The sequence below is a fragment of the Varanus komodoensis genome, unplaced genomic scaffold, assembly GCF_004798865.1.
Source record: "Varanus komodoensis strain SLA01 unplaced genomic scaffold, ASM479886v1 scaffold39, whole genome shotgun sequence".
Classification (NCBI taxonomy): Eukaryota; Metazoa; Chordata; class Lepidosauria; order Squamata; family Varanidae; genus Varanus; species Varanus komodoensis.
In genome coordinates, this window is record NW_025335922.1 from 9,280,120 (window position 1) to 9,293,528 (window position 13,409).

The 13,409-nt window shown below is 43.7% G+C and overlaps 1 protein-coding gene across 1 annotated transcript in view; it reads left to right on the top strand.

Moving 5' to 3' along the window:
- Window positions 1-13,409, top strand: part of DGKI (diacylglycerol kinase iota) — a 246,390-nt gene that overhangs the window by 133,964 nt on the left and 99,017 nt on the right. Inside the window, exons 9-12 of the mRNA XM_044441161.1 lie at window positions 5,901-5,975; window positions 7,834-7,929; window positions 9,355-9,437; window positions 12,056-12,116. Coding sequence (XP_044297096.1) covers window positions 5,901-5,975; window positions 7,834-7,929; window positions 9,355-9,437; window positions 12,056-12,116 — 315 coding nt within the window. The remainder of the gene's footprint in view (window positions 1-5,900; window positions 5,976-7,833; window positions 7,930-9,354; window positions 9,438-12,055; window positions 12,117-13,409) is intronic.

Genomic DNA, 13,409 nt, shown 5'->3' on the forward strand with positions numbered 1-13,409 from the left:
GGTTTTATAAACCGTCCCATTACTAGCATACACTAGAAGCAATTTCCACATCTTCAGAGAAATACACAAATTTCAGAAATGGAGCCAGTGGGTGTGATGTGATGCCCTCTCTAGATGGAATGTCTGAAAGATTCTTTGGGGCTTGTCTACCAGTGTATCCATGTTCTGGAGAGTGTCTTCAGTGGTTACTGGAGAAGAAATGGAAGAACAGAATAGATGCTTCCCTTTAGATCAGCACTGAGATGCATATTTTGAGCTCTAATTTACTTTCCTTATTATACTCTTTGTGCATACTAATTCATATGTTACAAGAACATTGGATGAGTTCTTATTTGTTTTAACAGTATGCATATGCAGCCCAGTAATGAAGTCCATTGCAAGCAGCTGACAATAACCCTAAACACAATACAATACAGCTGTAATACAATGAAGCATGAACTATCCCAGCAGCAGAAAATACTATCACAATGCAACAACAATGAAGGAATGAGGGAAAAATGATTTGCTGCACTGTATAGTCAATGGAGCCCAGTTAAAAGGAGGAATTAGTAAGGGGGTCCACATGCTTTTGGGTTCTGTGTATACAACTTAAAGCAATAAGGAAATATGGTGAAAATAAATTACATTTTAACTGGTATCCAGTTAATCTGACTTTTCAAGAGGAACATCACGACTGGCAAGGCTTGTGTGACCAAGAAAAACAAAGTGTTGGCTTGTGTCTGAAATGCCTTATCTAGGGTGTCTTATTAGCCATTCTTTTCTGAAATATTCCCAAACATCTGTTTCACCTGCATGAGATGAAGAGATCAGAACGTGTGGGCAGGAGGCACTCTAATTTTTGCACAGTGGCACCTCAGCTCACGAACACCTTGGCTCACAAACAAATTGGGTCACAAACAAAAATTACTGAAAATTTTTTACTTGGGCCGCGAACACTGCTTTGGGTGGCGACCAGGATCGCAGCCATCTCCCCCCCGCCCCCTGGTGGGGAGATGGCCACAATCACAGTTCCATTTGTGCAGGGAAGGCGTCCGTGACCAGTTCATGCCGCTGCACTAAAGACGGGTGCAGCAAAGCAGAGCCGGGGGGTGGGGGGGAGATTGCCGAGATTTCGTTTGTCATTTGTGTAGCCGCATGCCTCTGATCACGGATTGCAGTTGCTTTTGTGCAGGGAAGGCATGCGTGATCAGAGGCGCGCTGCTGCAGGAAAGACGGGAGCAGCAAAGCAGAGCTGCGGGGAAGATGACTGAGATTCCGCCTGTCTTTCCTGCAGGAGTGTGCCTCTGATCAGGCACGCCTTCCCTGCACGAACGGAACTGTGATCGCGGCCATTTCCCCACCTCTAGCGTACCACTTATGCCCATCTCTCCCTCCCCCAGTGCGCCCGCGATCACGCCTGTCTCTCCCCCCCACCCCCCAGCGCGCCGGGATGATGGGTGCCTGCAAGGATGACAGGCGTGATCTGGGGGGTGGAAGATGGCCGCAATCTTTGTTGTTGTCACTTTGCTTCACATTTTTCTGATTTAAAAAATGGTTACAGAACGGATTTACCTTATTTACATTGAACCTTATGGGGAAATTTAACTTGGCTCACAACCAGTTTGGGTCACGACCAGAGTCCTGGAATGGATTGAGTTCATGAGCCAAGGTACCACTGTACTTATTTTTGAGACCTGATATTTAAACCTTAAAAAGGGGGGGGGGGGAGAAAACAGGTAAAGGAAAGAACAACAAGGGACCCCAGCGGCCCTCCCCACCACCAAATAAGTAAAAAAAAAAAAAAAAAAATGGTTCAAGCCCTGCGTGTCATTGTTCCGATTTGGTACAAAAATGGATTCAAGCTTATTTAGAAACCCAACTCATGAAATGAAATGTTACAAATGCAGAAGTATCCATTTGTGAATTGAAAATATTAAAATAAGAATAAATTATTCTGCACACTTTTTTGCACAAATGTCTCAAATTACAGTGAGATAGTGCTGAGAATTTTCACTCTGAAAGCCAAATCTAATGCAATATTATTCTATTGTGGTGCCTCAACAGCTGGGTTCAGATAAGGCGATAACCAATACCTGTTGGTGAAACATGGGTTGTTGTGAGTTGTTATGTTGCCTGTTAACTGTACAAATGAATTGTGGCTTGTTAACCACAATCAACCCATGAAGAGAACCACAGTACTTTGTTGGGTTGTGAACTGTGGGTTATTCACCATGGTTTGCTATCTTGCTTGGGTTCAGGCAACACTGTGACCCATGCTGCAATAACAACTCACATGTTTTAACAACAGTTTGACAACAACCCAAATGAAGCCCTTAAGGGTGGGTTATCAGGTCTTCTGAACCAAGTCACTGTGATCTCATCAAGGGCTAGTTTTAATTGGCCTGTGGCTTTTGTCACGGCCATGGAAATGCCAGTCCTGAGCTATGGACAGTCACAACATGAGGGCTGGGAACCATTGGAGACTTGTTCTCCAGTTGATCCAGAAAGGTTTCTTAGACCCTCTGGGTCTTGAGACCAGGAAGACCTGGTGTGATGACAGAGTGGAACTTGGAAGACCTAGGTTCTAGCAACACAGATCACTGGATGACTACAGGCCAGTCACTGACTTTTGGCCTTCACAGGGTTGTTGTGAAGACAAATGGGGAGGAAAAGAAGAAGAAACTTATAAGCCACTTGTTTATATGGAGAACCAATATAAGACACATTTGATCATAAATAAAGGGGAAGCAAATGTCTACCTTGGGTGAATGGAGCCTCTACAGAATTTAGAAGCACTTCATTACTCAGGGAGTGTTGCAGCTTGCAACTTTGGGGGCTCACTATATTTTGTGCAGCAGCATCCTATCCTTGGTCTAGCCTGGGTGTTTTGGGGTGTACAGGAATTGAAACATAGAAACATCGAGTGAGTCAGAAGGGGCCTCCAGGACCATATATTCTGACCCCTGGCTCCAGCCGGCTCAGCTCATGACATGCCTACCATGTGCATGTCTAGTCTATCCTTGAACAAATTGAGAACTTGGCAGCGTTGAGACATCCTGAATATCTGAGTATGCAGTGGTTAATATATGCATTTCGCACCAGCATCATTCAGAGTCGGGTGTGAAGTGAATATGCCTTTGCAATGAGAAAAGGTGCAAGGAATAGCACAGATGCAGGGTGAGTCGTCTGGAAATGAGCATTCTGTGTGTTGCCTGAGGTTGGACACAGAAAAAGCGTAACCCTAACCCTAACCCTGCACCTGAGTTGTCCATCTAGGCATGGCTTTTCTTCCAGCAAGGACAGCTCCTTCTGTTTGTGACCAAATGGCGCCCTTGTATTCCCTCCTCTCATTTGTGAACGGAAAAACTGAGAGAACAAGATCACTGGCTTTATCCAGGGTGAAGAGAGATTCTTCCAGAATTTCTCACCATTGGCAGAGGCTGTGCCACAGACTCCTCCTCCCCCAAACGTTTTTGGGTTTTGGCAGTGCTGTAGTAATAGTGCCAGCTGTGTTGTCAGCTTGGCTCCATTTTGCATCCTCCACAATACAGGTGTGAGGGACTGTGTTGTGTCTCAGTCCAGGGAACAATTCGAGCTAGGCCTGTGCCAAAATCTTTCCTCCAATTTCTTTTCCATGAATAAGGCCGCCACTTTTCTGCCTCATTTGCTGGGCATTTTTGAAATTATTTTGCATTTCTTTGCATGGCACTTTTGTGCCCACCTGTTCAGCATGAGGTGGCCAATGGTGGTCTCTGTTTGGGTGTTTTCCTAGCACTCCTCTCTGTAGCTCTGCAGCCACCCAGGCTGCCTGTACTTCCTGTGCTGAAAAAACTCTGCAGGAGGAATTATTTCATGATAACGTGTCCTGCATTTTCATTGCTGTGTGGGAAACAGAGGAGGCTGCAGGCTGCTGAAGGGATGTTTGTACAATAAAAGAGTGGACCCTCACACACGCTTCTCAGCCACACTGGGTGATGAAAGCACAGGAACCCCCAAAGTGAGAGTTTCTCCAAACATTTTTTCTTTGACTTTCTTTTCAACAGCAATTTCTTTGCTACCAAATTGAACAAGAAGGGTAAAACAATATATAAGAAATTTGCAGCACAGCAGCATTCTGGGAGGCAGAAAACAACATTTGTCTTGGGCTAAGAAGATCTTTGGTGGCTGCTTGATTTTGTCTTCCTCCAGGCATTTTAAGAGTTGCAGCATCTTTAGCACCTCCTAATCAGATCAATGCAGGCATGACTGCCTTTCACCTGAATAGGCAGAGTTAAAAGACTCCATAGGCCTGAAAAGCAGACAAACTTCCACTGAACACGGTCTTTATGTCCTGTTTTTGCCATATTTCTGTCAGTCTCCTTTGCAGCCTGAGATGATGGGTGCTGACAGGAGCCAGCATTGTAGGTTCACCCCAAAACTTTGAGGAAGGAGAAAAAGGATCTGGCCAGGAGTTCAAGCATAATTGTGATGGTTTTACTCCAAGTTATTTGGGCCCATCTTGATTCTCTTTAAAGTAGCTTGGGTATATTTGAGCATCTGGGTTTCAACTGCTTGTGCATCTCTGAGTAATATTATAGCATTTAATTTGGTCAATAATTTGCTGGATGTGGAGTTACAGCACCAGACCAGGGCAAGAGATATCTAGGCTTACATATGAAATTCACTTGGTGACCTTTCAACAGTCCCTCTTTCTCAGACTAACACATATTATAAAGTTATTCTGAGGGTAAAATCAGAGGGAATTGGGAAATGAACAATGCCCATCCAAGTTTTGTGGAAGGCAGGTGAGATAAACATGGAATGAAATAATTAATAGATGAATATCTTATGTGAAGCATTCAGTGGTTGGATGATAACTCACTGGTGAAGCACCAGGTGTTCATTCAGAAGGTTTTAAATTCAATCCCTGGCATTAGAAGAAATGGATCAAGTAATAGGTGATGTCATGATCTCTGTCGATCTGAGACCATAAAGAACTGCTATCATCTAAAAGTGGATCATAATAGGATAGTTCAACTAGGTTGGTAGAAGGCAATTTCCTGTGTAAACCAGCTTGACTCAACCTGGACCCTCCAGATGTTTTGGGCTTCAACCCCATCAACACGAGTCATCACCATCTATGATCAAGAATGGTCAGAGTTGCAATCTAAATCATCCAAAAGTTGGGGGCAGCTGCCCTACAGTAGCTATGGGGTTTTGATAGAATGCACTGGACAGAGAGGAGCTGCAGGTACCCCTCACCCTTCCAGAAGTGATGCTTTTACAAACAAGGTTGTCACATTCACCTGCTCATTCTTACCTTCACACTTAACAGTGGTAATGTATGAATAAGCTCTTATACACGATCAGTATAATAATGTCATGCTTACAAAGCCACCTGTGACTTTGCATGCCAACCAACATGAGGTTGATGAAAGTAAGCACAGTTTTGGGTCATGCCATTCACTTCAAAGGAAATAAAATAAGAAGTCCCGTGAAGCATAGCTCGTTTTATCTTGTTCTCCTTAACCTTTTTATACAGGTGGTCTCCACATCAGGAGACGAACCTGATTGGGCGGGAGACTGGAGCCCCGGAAGGAAAACGGGCGTCTCCTATCTGAATTGGGAGGGTTGGCAGGTACAACATGTGCTGTTATGTGAGTCTATGGGAGCATCTAGTTTTCTTCTCCCTCGCAGCATTGGAAAGTCTCCAGTTCTGAAAGTACCAGTCTGGTCTCAATGTGTGGCTTTCTCCATAACCGGTGCTGTGAAAGCGTAAAGCATGAGACGCATGTCTTTTCAACTCACGCATGTGTGCCAGGTGGTGTATCATTCCCCAAAGGTACTGTCACAGAGGTGTCTCTCATAAGGATGCTTTCCTCTTTTGCGTTGTTCTTTTTAAAATGTTCTTCCTCTCCCCACTTTGTATTCTGTGAATACAGAATTCACTGAAAAATTCAACCAGGCGGAAGAAGAGGACGTCTTTTAAAAGGAAAGCCAGCAAAAGAGGCAATGAGGTAAACTTTTGTAAACCTTTTCCAAACCATTGCTCATCATTATCTTTATTTTTACCATTATGATTATAAATAAAAAGAGAAAAACCACGACAATCATAGCAATGCAACTGTAAATAAGATAATTTTTCACTGATTGCCTCAGAAAGGTAAACTATTAATAACTATGTTATGTTGGTTGTCATCATTCCCAAACAAATATCAATTTCAAGTATAACCCATTATACTAGACATCCTTTCTCTAACTTCTCTAAACGGAGCAGAATGCGCATACCTTCTCGTATAGAACTTATTGCACAGTGTTCAATCCATCACTGATAGTTGAATGTTCCACACTTTTCCACTTACTTGCTGCTGCTCAATTTGAGTTGTAAACTTGCTCTCAATTGCCTCTTGAATTTAAGGAAAGGCACTGCTGGATTTATGTATCTATGCCGAGGAAGCACTGGTTTCATATCAATTTTTAATTGTTGCTGGATCCTGCAAAGATTCCTGGCTGGTGCAACTGGTGAGCATGCGGAGCATTCTCTAGAAGATGTGCCTATGCCCTTGATGGTGCTCAGCGTCCCTCTGGAGACCAAAGGGTGGTTAAACCAGTTGGGCTTTATGGTGTAAATACAATGAGAGTCAATGGAACTGAGATGTTCAATGCTTTCTTCCATTGACAGGTCAAAGGAAAAGGGAATGAGTAGTATCATTTAATACACTTCAGGTTTTCCAGAAAAAGGGAAGCTAGGAGAGAAGAAGGGCCATGAAAAATAATCATCTGTATTTGCAAAGCCACTGCATTCACAAGCAACCAGGAATACCTAGCAAGATGTGTGGGTGGAAGAAAACCTATGTAGCACCTCTGCTTGCACCAGAAGACAAAATGCTTGTGCATTTGCCCTGGTCCAGTTGCAGGGCTGATGCCAAACTTAGGCAGGTCCTCCTGATGGGCTCCAGTTGCATATCCCCTGCCCTGCATGCCCACTTGCCAATGTGCCCAGTCCCACGCCTGTCTGTACATGCACCTGTCTGCAGAAGCCCCTCACCTGCTGGAGTCCCAGAGTCAGCCAAGCTGACCACAGCAGCCACCTGCCAAAGCCCCTGAAACACCCGCTCACCACCCTCTCACTAAAGCTGCTCACCCTTCCCAGTATGTTAATTGCTAGTTTTCCAGTTTAAAACATTTTAGCTGATGAAGATAAGTCATACATTAAATTTTACTGTAAACTACTTTGAGAAAATTTTTCAAATCTGGTCAGTGGACTATAGATTGGTTAAATCCATCAGTAAATAAATAATGCATTTATATATTAGTTACAAGGATTTAGTTACGATTGTGTTTGCATTTGGAAGTTCTGTTCACCTAGCATGGTATGTTAAGTGATGGTCTAATGTTTTACACTTCTATTCCCTGGCTGTCTCAGCGATTCCCCTTGGATGTGTTGGTGGAGGTTCCACATCCCTGATTTAAAGAATTATTTATATATTGATATGTATCTATATATTAGATATTCCCTCTGAGATCAGCTCGGTTGGAATTGCATTTGTGCTGCTTTCCCTAAAATCTTGGGGTCATCAGTGCAGGCAATTAACATCGTTAACATCCTTCCACGGCATCCTTAAGTTAAATGTTATGTAGTTAATGAGAGTTTGCAGATGATGTGAATGGTCTGTCACGGATACATTCACTCAACAAAAGGTTTATTGATATTTGGCAAAGAGAATTCAGCACCATCCAGCAGACGGCCTGCCCACCCTCACAATCATTTAGCTTATTTGAAAATAAGGATGGCTTTGGGTGTTTTCTAGCTAATATCTAATTGGAATGCACACCTTAAACCTCTGTTTATGCTTTTTCCTTTTTTTCATCTAGGAGAACAAAGGGAGGCCGTTTGTGATAAAGCCTATCTCTTCTCCTCTCATGAAACCTTTGTTAGTATTTGTGAATCCAAAAAGTGGAGGGAATCAGGTAAACGTGGGACATTGAGCACAAACTTTCTGTGTAATTGCATTAAATGAATGGATCTGGTGTTATTTTGGAAAAAGAGGACAAATGCTTGTAACTTTGGCTGGCATGCAATGGGGTTGCTCCACTTCTGCTGGTTCTCTTGCACTCAGGACCTGCTTGTTAGGATTAGAAAAACAAGGTTTCCTGGCTTGATTTTGATGGTTGGAATGTGTTTTGAATGGGCAGACATGATGAGTTGTGCAGAAAAAGCTAATCAAGGAAGGCTTTTTCAAAATCGCCCCTTTCAGTGGTATTTTACCCATATATTAGGGTTAGGGGTGTGTACCAGGGTAGGGTTAGGGTTAGAAAAATGAGGTATCCTGGCATGACCTGGATGGTTGGAATGTGTTTAGAATGGGCAGGAATGATGAGCTGTGCAGAAAAAGCTACTCAGGGAAGGCTTTTTCAAAATCACCCCTTTCAATGGTATTTATCCATATATTAGGGTTAGGGGTGTGCACCAGGGTAGGGTTATGGTTAGGAAAATGAGGTGTCTTGGCATAACTTGGATGGTTGGAATGTGTCTAGAATGGGCAGATATGATGAGCTGTGCAGAAAAAGCTACTCAAGGAAGACTTTTTCAAAACTTCTCTCTTTTCAATGGAACTTTAGCCCTATATTAGGGTTAGGGGTATGCACCTGGGTAGGGTTAGGGCTAGAAAAATGATTTTGATGGTTGGAATGTGTTTGGAATGGGCAGGCATTATGAGCTGTGCAGAAAAAGCTACTCAAGGAGGGATTTTTCAAAATTGCCCTATATTCACTGAAGCTTTAACTCTGTATTAGGGTTAGGGGTGTGCAGCAGGGTAGGTTGAGGCCAGTGGTGGCTATCCCATGGGACGTGTTCCACAGTTGGCATGCAGAGCCCTCTCTGTCAGCACTTGTGCCAAGTTGCACCAGCATCAGCCCAGCAGCCGAGCATTGGATAACAGCGCACATGGGGGCCATGCGCATGCTCAGAAAGAAGTAGCGGTGCCAGATGATGACATCTCAAACCATGACGCATTAGCCACAACTTGTCTGAGCTTTCGAATGGCCAGTCAGTCCACTGAGAAGGATTTATATACATATATATTTGGTTGGACTGGGTGTGAGTTTTTTTTTTCCAATCTAAAACTGCAGTTTTCAGGTTTTATTGTAGTGTTGGCGCTTTTTCGACAAATAAATGGGTTTTGGTTTGCCGTTTGGGCACTTAGTCAGTAAAAGGTTTGCCATCAGTATTCTATAGAGTTTGTAGGTAGAAGACTGCCTTTTGCTAGTGCATATGAAGAACCTGAATTAAGAATGCCATTAGTGCAGTGTATATCCATTGATATTTCTTGTAGCACCGAGATGTAAGAATTATGCTTCGTAGAAGCTGACAGTTTTCTTTCTCTTCTTTTAAAGGGTACTAAGGTTCTCCAGATGTTCATGTGGTATTTGAATCCACGTCAGGTCTTTGACCTCTCTCAGGAAGGACCTAGAGATGCGTAAGTTGTGAGGTGTTTAACGAAGCTTCTGATTCATTTCTCCTTTTCTTATGGGAACAACATGATGGGAATGTGAGGCAAGGAGATGCATGCTAGAACTGTCTCTTCTTTCATAAGGTGGTCCTGATTCTTGTTTGTCTGTAGAGCCATCCGTAAAGATTTCAAGGTGCAATATCAAATGCTTTGCCTTAATATGGAGGCTTTGTAGTCCAACTAATGTACATCCGTGTTTTGACACTCAAGAGCAACTATCCCTTGATAGTTGGGGAATTGGATTGGATGTGGGAATAGGATTTCAGAGTCTTTATGCTAGTAGAGATCCCCAAAGTCATCATAGATGCACTGTCATTTGTATGAATGCAATTTGATACATGGTTTTTGTGAAGCTCAAGCTATGTGTGGAAGCTTAGCTGTGTCTCTACCTGTCACAATCTTGACTATCTTTGAAATTATTCTTCGCATTTCAAAGGAAGTCTTCCTTGGTGACACTGCAGGTGATTTTTGTTAGGACTGTGGTAGGAAGTCCCCGTGCACAATCCAGGGTCCCAAGACAGCTCAAGCTTTCCTGTGGCTGCTACTTAAGAGAAAAGTAGCCAGTGTAAAACTTCCAGTTGAGAACTAAGTGCATCTCAAAGAACCCAAGGTGTATTTTAATGCCACAAGAGGGCGCTCTAGGATAGTTACTAGCCTCATCTTTTGGCTTGCATTCCTAGCATTTTTGATTGTGAGCTACTGCTTTTTAAATAATTGTCATGTATGAGAGAAAGTGACAAATAAGATTGACATAGCTAAGAAGATTGCTGGCAGATGTCGTGCCTTGTTTCACAATGCAACAAAACCACACAGGAGGGATTTTTTTTTTTTTGCCAGCACACTTCAATCTACAATTTGTTCTTTCTGAAATAACATTTCACCTTCCAAATCTTATAACTGCTTTTAGCTGAACAGTATGTTTGAGGTATAGACCTCTCTCTCTCTTTTAACATTTGCTTCTGCCAGTCAATAGTGCAAAAGTTGTTGACAGAAAATGAACAATTGGCTATTATTTTGTTGAACTATTGTTGCCAGAACTCTAGCCATTGAGAACTGTGGGGACTTTCCATGCCATTCCACATCCTGGAATGTTCAGGTTTCAGTAAAAAAAGGGGAAAAAAAAGATGTCTCCATCCAATTTACCTATGCAATTATAAGCAATAGTGATCTCAGGACGCTGTTTGAAGATACATGATGCAATGGCATTGCTGTCTATTCCACCTTGAGCTACGATGGAGAAAAGATAACGAATAAATCCATCGTCTTCCCATGTGTTCACTCCAAAGCAATAAATTAAGCCACTTTCAACATAGACTGCCGTGATTCATGCCTCGGCTGTTTTATAGTGATTTCCCCCCTTAACACAGAGCCTGTAAGGTGTAGTGGCTGGAGTGTTGGACTAGGACTGGGGAGACCCTTGGCCATAAATATGCGAGAGCTGTGCAGGATCAGACCAAGTCCTGCTCACACAGTGGCCAATGAACTGCCCACAGGGACGCCACAAGCATGACATGAGTGCAACGGCAGCCCCTGCCCATGAAGCTCATTCGGTGTCTTTGGGCCAGTCACTGACTCCAAAACCTAATCTCCCACACGTGGCTGTCGTGGGGATCATGCGGGGAGGGGAGGCACATGAACACCTTCCGGAAAAGGCAACGTAGCGCTGTTAGCCCTCCTTCTCACTACCCCATTGGGGCAGGCTTGGCAATTGCCTCAGAAAATAATACAGGTTTGGCTTTGTGATGTGGAGGGCTGGCCCAAAGCATTTTGCTGCTTGGCATGAAAGACAAGATGGTGCCTCAACCCATGCCATGAAAAAAGCCCAGCCAGACTGCAGCACTTTAGCGTACTGTAAGCGTGCTTCAGCACTGGCAGCCGGAGGACATCCTGAAATGCATCCGAGGAAAGCAACTCGTTTGGGGCTGCAATGTAGCACTCTCAGCTCCGTTCTCCAACACTTCACTCCCACTTCCTGCCCTTGAGTATCCGCTGCCTGAGGAAGCTGCTTCCCTCTGCCTAATGATAAAGCCAGCCCTGGATCTAAGCCCAGTGGTGCTCTTTTTCCCCTCCAGGCAGGACAGTGGAGCACTGTGCCAGTTTCCTGCCTTGCCATCACACTTGGCCCTCAAGCTCACTGGATCCTGACAGAGTTACTTCTGTGCTGTTTCCTTATGTTGGTTGCAGGGAAAGGCAGTGGATAAGCCATTTAGTTGACCCTCACTTGATCCTCTGGAGGTCAGTTGCCAACAGAGGTTTCTTGCCCCTGTTTGGTCATGGGCCCTTGGAAGATGCTTGCCCATACCTACCCTTGGTTCTGGTTTTGTCTCCAAGAATACAGAAGGTGGCTCTCTCATGACTCACATTAGCTATGTCCATCCTTCACTCTGGAAGAAAGAGAAAGTCTACTTCTTTTGCCACCTCTGATGAGAACTGTCCTGTTTCACCACTTAGAGTCTCCTAGCAGTAAAGCTGATCATAGTTTACTATTCAGTGGTTGTGCCATTCACGATATGCCAGATCTTACTGTTAAGCCAGCTTTATTTTTTGCTTAATTTCCCCCTTTCATATTCTCTTTCTTTCAACAGGCTTGAATTGTATAGAAAAATGCCAAATCTGCGAATCCTGGCCTGTGGTGGGGATGGAACAGTAAGTGCTTTCTGTTATATCAGACCCTTTGGGGAGGCAGGCAAGTGGATAGGAGAGGAACTGACAAGAAGCACACTCAGACTAAGGGAAATGTGAGATTGATGCAAATAGGTGAATACTCTGGCCTAGTGTAAGGCTTTGCCTGAGACCAGTCTTTCCCCCTCTCCCTTCCTCCTTCCAAGAGGATCAAGAGAAGAGCCTTCTAACTACACTCTTTGTTATGTTAAAGTGGGCTGGCCAGGCTGGCTTTGTGATGCAAAAGGAGTTCATGAGCAAAACCCATTGGTCAAGTTAGGAGCCAGCTGTTAGGGAGACAATTTATGCCAAGAAGTTGATTCCAGACTGAATCCCCCTCTTTCCTTCCCAACCAAATGGAATGAGCTCCATCTTCAGGGAGGTTCTTGTGGGCTAGAGGGTTGCAATGCAGCATGCTACTCGAGAGCAGCCTTTAGTCCCTAGCTGCTCTCTTGAACTGATGTTGGATAATAGAACTGATTATGTTAAAACCTTCCCCCTCTGGCCCTACCCTGTATCTCCCACAGAACCGAAGGTGATCTAGTTTTCACTGGCCACTTAGTTAATCTCTGGGCTTGGCATTTCAGCTTAGAATTCTGATCTTGCCTTTTCTTCCAGTTCAGATTCAAATTCTGAGGTAACCACCTTGGAATGCTGCATTAAGAGAAAAGTGGAACCAGTCCCAATAGGCTTCTTCCTGTGTGTATGTTTTAGGATCAGATGGTTGCAGGTGTGAATGGGATCTCACAAGTATGACAGCACAGAGAGAGCTTTCGTATAACTTCAAGCAGAGTGCTCCTGAATGGAGTTAGTTCATGCAGTGAGCTGCTAGGGATTAAAGGTCAGTTCACACATTCCTGACCTTCACTTGGCTTCTTTAGACCTGATTACTACACAGTTGTTGAATGGCAGCAGGAAGTAGGACTCACCTGGATAGCATTGCATTTAGGTGAGGTGCTATTGTATAAAAGTTCTGCTTGTTCATTATATCAGCGGAGGCTCATTCACATGTGCAAACAGTCATGATACTGTTGTTGAATGCTAATTCTGCACATGTGAATCAGAGCTCAGTACAGGAATAAACTGTCAAGAAATCAGGCGATGAACCCACTCTTAGAATGTTGTGTATGTTTACTTTTTTTTTGCTCTTCCCATCTTGTTTCATGGATGTTACGTAGAGATGTTTCTGATGGATTAGGTTCTTCTCTCTGGCTATTAAAATGAATTACTGGGTTTGTCCATGGTGTTTCCATTTTCTTTTTCCTTACATTTCACAAT